Here is a 9850-nt window from a genome sequence, read left to right as displayed (position 1 = left end):
TGCTCTTAAGATTGAACTGCCTTTGTCTTAGGTTGCCCATCTGACATGAGTTTTTTGTTTAACTTCATAATAATCATTCTAATGAAAAACAAATATATCTTCATCAAACAGGACAGATGCTAAAATGTGTCTGTCTTGGCTTAGAATACCATCATCTTACACTTGAAATCATGAAATGCCAGCAGCTTTTTGCTGGAGGGCAAAGTTGCATACAATGAGGATATAACCTTTTTTTTCATGACATATTTTTCCTGACCACACACTGTTGTTATCCACATATTTTGAAGTCAATCGTCATTCCTGTTCCAGGCAATAAGACTTGTTCAACACTGGATCTATACTTTAACAGATAAATCAGTACTGGAAAGCAAAATAATGGGTAGTAGTTATGTGTGGCCTTATCCCTCTCTCGCTCTCCCTGCGTGCGCGTGCATGCGTGTGTGATCATGCGTGTATCACAGTTTATAAATCCCATCTTCCTTGACACCAGCTTCATTACTGTATCTATGACTGAGATTATAAAATTAGGATGAAACATATAGTAATTTAATTTAGACACAAACAAGGGTTTTACAGTTTGCACAGGCTGCATGTGATCTAAAAGAACAAAACATTTATTGATCAGACATAACCTATTGACTGATTCTGAGTAGCCAGAATTGATGCGACCTATACAAACTGTCGAGTTAGTTTCCTATTTCTAGAGTGGCACTTTTATTGCAGCACCCAGGTTCCTACCTTTCGTGGTCCATTGGGTAAATGACTTTCCTCTGTTGACAGTCCACTCATGTCTTCAGCCACGTTGTTCGCTCCTTCAGTACGAATAGAAGATGTTAGGGGGAAAGGGCTTGTTTACATGCGCGATACAGTGTCTGATATTAGTCTCCGTTTTCTAGCCGCTGTAGCCATCGAGGTGGTGCCCGCAGGGGTCCGAGTGGTGGATATCGGTGTGAACTTCACAAACTGTATTGGCCCGACCTTCACCAAGGGAATGGATGTCCGTGCGGCCCTAGTGTCCTCAAATTGCAGCCACAACACTGGTAAACAAACACTCAGCTGCCCCAGTACGTATAAATAAAGGACATACATGGGGAAAACAAAGAACAAAAATGCATAATAAATGATATGTGTATATGTAAAAATCTTTGAGAATTTTTTTTAGGCATTTACCTTTTCTTGAACAGTGACCCAAACAAGAAGAGGAAATTTTCTTAAAGGTGTTCAGGTCGAGCCAAGTCTTGGTCTTGATATTGTCTTAAACAATACACCTAATTAGTTTTCTTTTTTAGTTTAGTTCAGTTATTATTTTTTTTTTTTTTCAATTAACCACTCAACAAAGTGCCACTTTTATTCTTAAAAATGTGTCCCTCATGTGCCCCTTAGTCATGAAATGAGCTACTAAATATATAATATTTGTAATATAAATACATATAAAAGCACTCGCTTCTTTGTAAATTTTCCTTTTCTATACACACACACACACACACAAACACACACACACACACACACGCACGCACGCACACGCACACACACACACCATGACATAACTGTGACATTACGACAGACAGTCAAATATGATTGGTTTATTAGCATGAAGGTCCTGGATCAATATTTATTTTATAATTACAGGAAAATCAGGAAAACAAGGATTAGAAGGTGCATATCTCTATACACAATACATAGCCTATACATTATGCTACATTATATACACCATGCTACACTGCTGCTACTACTACTTCTATACTTGACCTACAGGTCTTTGAAAGGAAACTCATATGACACCCCCCTCTGCCCCACAAAAGGAAGAAAAATAAAACTCCTTTGCTTTGGCATTGTGGTGGCCACCTGTTGCATCGTTGTCTGATAGCTTGGAAGCCCAGCCAATGACAAAGGCATCTATGTGAAGAGTGAGAGCTTCAGGTTGTCAGCCTGCCAGTGATTTCTCTCTGCTAGAGGTCTGCTACTCGGACAGCATAGGAAGAGTTGGAAGTGTGTTTGGCATGAATGGCTTTCCTATAATGTTTTTATCATTTTCATTGACATTATATTCTGGCTGCCTTGGCAGAACATCATGTGGCTGTTGATTCTTGTGAAAATCAGATGTGAATCTGCATGAAACTCAATCCAAAAAATAAAAAGACAGCAGGAGATGAGATGATTACACTGACCAGAGAAGTCACAATCTGTAACTTTTCTCCTTTCTTTTTCTGTTTTGAAATATTACATAAAGCATTTCAGACTATTATGTGTGAGCATCATCGTGTTTTGTTGAACAGAGTACTCCCTCTTGTGGTCACTGCATGACATTTCACTGGTAGACATACATGCCTGTATGTAACTTATCTATACACTGTGCATCTCTGTAGGGCGGTGCAAGGTTGTGTATGTGTGTGTGTGTGTGTGTGTGTGTGTGTGTGTGTGTGTGTGTGTGTGTGTGTGTGTGTGTGTGTGTGTGTGTGTGTGTGTGTGTGTGTGTGTGCGTGTGTTCTCTTGCCTTTACACATGGTGTAAAAACCAAGCAAAATAGATGGCACTTCACATAAAGTAGGACTACCTCCTGAAACAGTGCTTCGAACCATTATCCTAAACTGGTAGGATTATCAGAATCAGGGTTTTGAAAAAGAATACACTCTGTTGATTATCAAGGCAGCAGGCTGCATATTGGGTATAGTATACTGAAATTGTTTTCTGCTGTAACAACAGTGCAATGTACTACTATGAAACAACTATAACAAAGGTAGAAATGTTAGAGAGCAACATTAGCTCTCATGTAAGGGAATAGTACAGTTCCATGCTGTCTTGATAGGGAAGATCCTTTGATATTCCAAGGGAATACAGAAGGATTATTGATGAGATTCATTTTGGAGGAACCTGAGCTGCCGTACTGCAGAACTTCCACCAGTGATTACATTGTATGTTCAAAAAGTTTGAATACAACCACAGAGGATTAAATGATGTATCCTCCTCCTTATTTTATTGATTCATGCATTCAGCATTACATTGATTTGTGTCTTATTTATTCATCCTCATCATCTTCATGAGATCATCAGGGTCCCGGGGTCTTTGCTAAATTGGATCCAATAATACACTCATTGGGCTCTAGTTTCGCAGACCTGGCGAGGCGCGGGCGCAGCGCAGCTGCGCTTCGCCTACTGGGTGTGGCCAAGTGGATTTTGCAAGTTTGGCACGCCGTGCGCCTTGGCGCAACTACTGCGCCGTTCCTCCTACCGGCGCAAGGGAGGAGAGAAGGCGTGGTGTGGGTTTGACACAGCCGATTCACTTTAAACCAATCAAATGAGCCCCTGTCCTCGCCTTTAAAATGCGCTGCGCGAAGGCGTATTGAAAGTCTACACATTTGACATGGAAGAAGAGAGCGGCAGATGTCCAAACTTCTCCCAGGAGGAAACTGATGTGTTGGTCCGGGAGGTACAAGCTCGCAGTACCAGAATATACGGAACTGCGAGCAGAGCTCCGCGGGCCGATGATGCAAAGGCAGCCTGGGAGGAGGTAGCCTCACTAGTAAATTCATGTTGCCCGGACACACTGAGAACCGTAGCCCAGTGCAAAAAACGGTTCAATGATGTAAGAAGAAGGGCTAAACATAAGCTCTCCGAGCACAGGAGGCAGGCGGGGGCAACAGGGGGTGGCCCCTCCACCAGCGTGCCCCTAACCTTGGCGGAGGACATTGCGTCCTCCATGCTGTCCTCCGTCAGCATTGTGGGTTTTGGAGGAATTGAAGTTGGGACAGGTAAAACAAACCTACTTCCCTACCAACAAAGATATTTGGTGACATGTTTAAACCCGCTGCAACAAATTAATTGTGTGCACAGATCACAAATACCACACGCCACGAGGATGAACTCAGAACCACCTGTGCGTAAAGCTGTGCCAAGCTCCGTGGCCTGGCCTCAATGTGTGCCTGTAAAGTGAACTTGTCTTTCCCAATTGAATTGTGGTCATTTTGGCATGTAAATCACAAATCAAGGATGTGAAAACGTTTGATAGACTTTAATTGCACATGAAAACAATAGTCATCTTATGTGAACTAAAAAATGTAAACTCATAACTCTACAAGTACAAATGTCTAAAAAGTTTTTATTTCGTAAAATTAACGTCATTTTCCCAGCTCCACGTGCCACACAGCAGCAGCAGCAGGAGGAGGAGGAACAGGAGGAGGAGGAGGGTGAGCCAGCCGCACCACCCGCGCCAGCCGCACCTGCCGCACAGCCAGGGACACGGCCTGCTGCGCAGCAGCCGCGCACCCAGATCAGACGGGCCCGGGTCCAATCCAGGGACCAGCCCTTCCTGGACATCCAGACGGAGGGGTTTGAGATGCTGTAGAGGGAGCTGGGCTCTCTAACCTCCCGGGTGCAGGGATTAGAGGCCCAGCTCCAAGCAGTGGACGACCGCCTCCGGCGTGTGGGTGACCGGCTGCTCCCGCTGGCGTCAAAAGACGTTCACCTGCGTCGGCTGGCGGATGGTACAGCCTCGGTCCCTACACGGTCCCCCCGATTAAGGCCACGCATCCGTGGAGGAATGCGGAGGAGTGGAGGAAGAGGCAGAGAGGGGGGGCGGTAAATGTGTGTGTGTGTGTGTGATTTGTATATGTAGGCCTAGTGGCCATTTATCACATTTAAATAATAATAAACTGAAATCAAACTTAAGAGTGTATTGTCCATTCAAGATTGTCATGTTCTGAACAGTTTATTTTATAAAGGCAAACAAACAGGGAACAAAGAAATCCTGCTCTGCCTCTCTCGCTCTGGTTAAAAAAAAAAAAAAAATCTAAAATCATCAAATACTCAGGGTTCCTACAGGATGTTCAGGGAAAAACTCACATTTAAGGACAGAGCTGTGCAGCCAGGCGGTCCCTCCTCTCCCGTGCGCCTTGATGCTCTTCCTGCTGGTTCGGCACATGCAACTCGGCCTCTCTCTGTCTTAAGTCCTGTAATGTCTCCTCTGTGAGGTCAAAGTGGCATCCATGGCGTGAGGCTATGTTGTGTAAAACGCAACATGCACAAAGAATGCACTGACTTTCTGGAGGCTGTATGTTAATGTACCACCTGAACGGTCCACACATTTGAAACGCATTTTTATCTGTCCAAAAGTGCGTTCAATGACTGACCGAGTGCCACTGAAAACACTGTTAAAAACATGTTGCCTTCTTGTTGTGGGTGTAATGTATATACCGTAATCAGCCACGTTTTCAGTGAATAGCCGTTGTCACCTAACAGCCACCCATCCAGAGGGGGGTTCCCCTGAAAGACTGTAGGGATGATGGAATTCGCCAGGATGAACGAGTCATGAGCGGACCCAGGAAAATTAGCATACACGTGTCACCAGGCAATTGGAGTCACAAATCACCTGGATATTAATGTAGTGTACTCCCCTACGGTTCACATAAGTGATGGCTTGGGTATCTGGGGCGCACAACTGTACATGTGTACAGTCGATTGCTCCCAGTACCCGAGGGAATCCACTTTTCAACAAGAAACCTCGCTTCATTTCCAGCTGGCTCTCAGGTGTGGATGGAAATATTATGTGCTCATTTGCATGTCGGACTAGACTAGACGTCACTGCATGTATAGCCGAACTGACAGCTCTCTGACTGATCCCCGCCACAAGGGCCACGGTGTGCTGGAAAGACCCGGTGGCGAAGAAGGTCAGAGCTACTGTCACCTTTACAGCAACAGGAAGAGCACAGGTGCCACGGGGCTGCGCATCAGAGGCCACAATGCGCATCACCACATGGACCATCTCGCGGGATAGATGTAATTTGTTCCTGTGTAATGAAAAAGAGTACGAAATAGAGTAAAGTGACAATTAAATTGGACACGGCGGTATTCCAGTCATTATTCGTGTGTCCCACCTGCATTCCAGCTCTGTCATGCCCAAATACGATGTCCTTTGACGGTACACCCTCTCTGTACAAGTCCTCCTCCTCCCTCTTCTCCTCCTCGCAATAATGTACTCCATCTTTGTAGATCAAGTTAAGCAAAACATTTTTATGGGAAATCATATGAAGCACATAAACCCATAGGCCACCAAACATAACTTACAATTTGCTGACAACCTTTCTGTCGTGCGCGCCCGCGCTCTCTCTTTCTCTGTTTTCTCTTCTCTTTCTCGCTGTTTCTTTTTGTTTGACTTTTCTAAGATGACAGATGCTGAATTACCCTTCCTAATTGATGTTTGTGATTGGCTGAGAGGGACGTGAAGTAAATTAGTTTGCGGCTGTGTTAATTACATCAGGTTAGGTTCCATTAAGCATGCCAACACTGCAAAAATGCAAAATCTTACCAAGATTATTTGTCTTATTTCAAGTAAAAAAATGTCTTATTTCAAGTCAAAAATGTCTTAATTACTAGTCAAAATATCTCATTACACTTAAAATAAGACATGATCACCACAGAAGTAAATTGTTTTTAGACAATTTTCACTTGAAACAAGTGAATTTTCACTTGAAACAAGTGGAAATTTGCTTGTTTCATTGGCAAAATTTGCCAGTGGAAAAAGTGAAAATTCACTTGAAATAAGTGAAAATTAGCTAGAAACAAGAAACAAATTTTGCCAATGAAACAAGCAAATTTTCACTTGTTTCAAGTAAATTTTCACTTGAAACAAGAGACAATTGTCTAAAAACAAGTTACTTCTGAGGTGATCATGTCTTATTTTAAGTGTAATGAGATATTTTGACTAGGAATAAGACATTTTTGACTTAAAATAAGACAAATAATCTTGGTAAGATTTTGAGTTTTTGCAGTGAAACGTTGCCAGTCTCCTTTGATCTGACATCAGTTGTGATGGGACAGTTGATATGCAGATACATTTATGTATTGATTTAGATAATAGCATCGAATAGTGGTTTTTGTGGATATTTATTGCATTGTTAATGTGCCTGACAATCTGTGAGATTTTGGTGACGTGTGTGCACTGCGCGCTGGTCAGCCAAACTTCCACTACGCCGGCTGCGCTCTGCCTTGCGCTGAAAGTAGACCTGGTTTCAGATGGCGAGCTTTGGGCACACCTCGGCGAAGCCTTTTGGCACGAAACTGTCACTGCGCCAAGCTGAATCTGTAGACACCTCCCCCTGCTGCGCCGCTGGTCCAAACTAGCTCTGCGCGGGGTTTGTCTCAGTGCGCCACCCTGTGTTGTGCCGGGACACTAGAGCCCCTTATCTTTCAGGAAGGTGTGGAAGCTGAGGTAGGACTTACACCTAGCCGACGCTGTGCATAAGAGTACACAACTGTGGTGGCTGGCTGTACTACCAACACGTTTCTGGAGTGTAACTTTTGTCTGTCTACACGACATCGTGAATGAAAAATAAACTAAAACTAAAAACAAATACAAAGATGAGGAGACATAACGACATCGACGTGACTACAGAAAGACTAGCATCGCAGTTAGCATCGCACTCTATGGGCGCCGGAAGTAAACACGCATCCTGAGATTTCAACGGAAGTTACATCATGTTTCTGCGTGCAACTAGCCTATTGCCCAATGTTATTATCAACCCCCACCCACCTCTGTTGCAAGTCTAAATGGACTCACTGCTTGGAGGGTATTAGAGAGTGGCTGGATGGTCACGGGGGGCCACATTGATCATTTAGTCTTTTCAGACAAGGTGCATTCATCAGACATGTTTTGTTGCCGTCGCATTAATGAAAAGGGGTGCATGCTAAAGTGGCTTTAGACTGAGGCTATATCCACACTAGTATATTTTCAATTTCAAACAGAAATGATCTCCGTCCATCCAGCATGTAACCACACTACAAAGTATGGTTACATGCTGGAAACAGACGAGCTGTGGCTGTATAGGAGACAATGCAGGCGAACACGTGCCACCTCTATCACATAATGTGTTGGTTACATACAAGTTTTAAGAAGTCATTCTTTTTACTCCAGAAGTTTATGCCATTTACAGGAACGTCCATTTCAGCCCATATAATATATCCGTGGGGTTTCACCCTCTTCGCCTCACTCAGCTCTGCTGCAGGGCAAGCTCTGTGTGTGTGTATGTGTGTGTGTCCTTGTCTGTGTGTGTGTGTGTGTAGCAGCAGAGCCTGCAGCCCCAACATGCTCGTGCCTGCCCGCTCCAGTTCCTAGGTTTTTCAAGCATTAACTTTACAGAAAGATTAGCCTTATCGTACAAACTTCCCCTTATTATTTTCTTACATGACAACAAAATAACATCAGCAACAACTTTAACTTTGCACTTTTCAAACAGAATACGGAGGCATCTCCCTTTACATGATAAATAAATGTGGGTTTACCGCTAGCTAAACCCTGGTTTAGCTAGCATTAGTGTGCAAAATACTAGACAGTCTTTAAAGTAAAGTTAGCTGTCCATCCTTCCGTTAACCATAAATGTCCATGGAAACCCCACGTTCACCGTAAAGCAACACAATTTTGAATTCTTACCTTGTTAAAACAAGTTTTTGAGGCACAACACTTTCCAAGCGAGGGAACAGTAATGGCGGACAGCAAATCTCGACGAGAGCCTGCTGACGTGACGTCATATGGTCACGTGACCATATGACGTCAAACCTTTTTGCGTTTTTTTTTTCCACGTCAAACCTTTTAATTTCATCCGTGGGAAGTGTCATTTGCTTTTAAGTAGGAATGCACCAATCCGCTTTTTTCGTTTCCGATACCGATATCTGAGGTTTCATATCAGCCGATACCGATACAGAAAAACAACGGTGAATTAGCCAACAAAAGGTATGTCTCATTGTGTAGAAAAGACTGGGCTCATTCTTTTGTGCAAGGCAACATCAGACTTGACTTTCTTAATTTCTCTCTTAATTTTTTTAAAACAAATAAACAGATCTAAAATTACTGAATTACTTACTTATTTAATAATTGTGCACCAGTACAGCAATCTTAAATAAACCAACAGCTTCACAAGCTTGGTCAAACATGTAAAAAATATACCAAAACCTCTCCTGGTTCAGTCAGTGTAATTAGGAGTACAACACCCAATGCAAAATAAATAATAAAGGAGCTGAAATTGTGAAAAAACAAAAACAAACAAACAAACAAACAACAACTTCACTCGCGGTTTGTAGACATCAAAATAAATAGCAATCAGTTCTTTACAATGGATTGGTACAAACAGGAATTAAACATCCATTACAAAAGCAGCTGAATAAAACAATAGCTTCACTAAGTTTGGTAAAAAAAAAATAAAATAAAATAAATAAATAAATAATCAGAGGTAGACCCAACTTATTAAGTTTTTTTCACACAAATACTACTCAGTGTCAGTGACCTGCTCCAGCAGATTTCTCAAGCTCAGGCTCAAGCATCACTGGCAGTTTCTTGCTTAGGAAAGCAAGCATTTCTGCTCTCTCTGCTGTGAGTCTGCGGTTAATTAGCAGCCTTGTCCCCAACAACCAACAGCATCAATATCCAGAAATTCCGCGAGACATTCCCCGTCGTGTTACGGTGAAATTTCTCGAGATGCTTGATTAAGTTAGTTGTGTTACAGCTAGATCTTTTACCTATTTGAAAACAATGTGAGTCTCCGCACGGCGTGTTGCTAGTGCATGATGTCACTCACAGTGCACAGTATAAAATTAGATTGAATAGATCGGCCCCTATGGATCGGGCCCATTGTCACTGATACCCCATCTAGAATTTTCTTTAATATCGGAACCAATACCGATACCAATTTTCGGATCGGTGCATCCCTTCTTTTAAACAAAGTGAAAAAAGCAGCTTTAAACCGGAAATCACGATTTTCCATTAGACCAATATAAAAATACACTTTAAGTGAATGACACACAGTTGTTTCACTTTTTTCAGTGCACGTCCATGACCTATCTGCCACAGCCATGAAAAACAACAC

The 9850-nt window shown here is 42.8% G+C and overlaps 1 protein-coding gene across 1 annotated transcript; it reads left to right on the top strand.

Annotated features, from left to right (window-relative positions):
• Window positions 1–3360: 3360 nt before the first annotated feature.
• On the top strand, window positions 3361–4583 carry LOC115369265 (myb-related transcription factor, partner of profilin-like). The gene is made up of 2 exons (XM_030065839.1): window positions 3361–3748; window positions 4127–4583. Exons 1-2 carry the CDS (start codon window positions 3361–3363, stop codon window positions 4339–4341), a joined length of 603 nt encoding a protein of 200 aa, XP_029921699.1. The 3' UTR covers window positions 4342–4583.
• The last annotated feature ends 5267 nt before the right edge of the window (window positions 4584–9850 follow it).

This window comes from Myripristis murdjan, chromosome 12, assembly GCF_902150065.1.
Source record: "Myripristis murdjan chromosome 12, fMyrMur1.1, whole genome shotgun sequence".
NCBI lineage: Eukaryota > Metazoa > Chordata > Actinopteri > Holocentriformes > Holocentridae > Myripristis > Myripristis murdjan.
Note: the sequence above shows the minus strand (reverse complement) of the source record. Positions and strands in the feature narration are given on the sequence as shown.

Coding starts and splice junctions, on each gene's coding strand:
- LOC115369265 (XM_030065839.1), top strand. CDS start 3,361: ATGGAAGAAGAGAGCGGCAGATGTCCAAACTTCTCCCAGGAGGAAACT. Junction 3,749..4,126: donor AGGAATTGAAGTTGGGACAG/GTAAAACAAACC, acceptor TCATTTTCCCAG/CTCCACGTGCCACACAGCAG.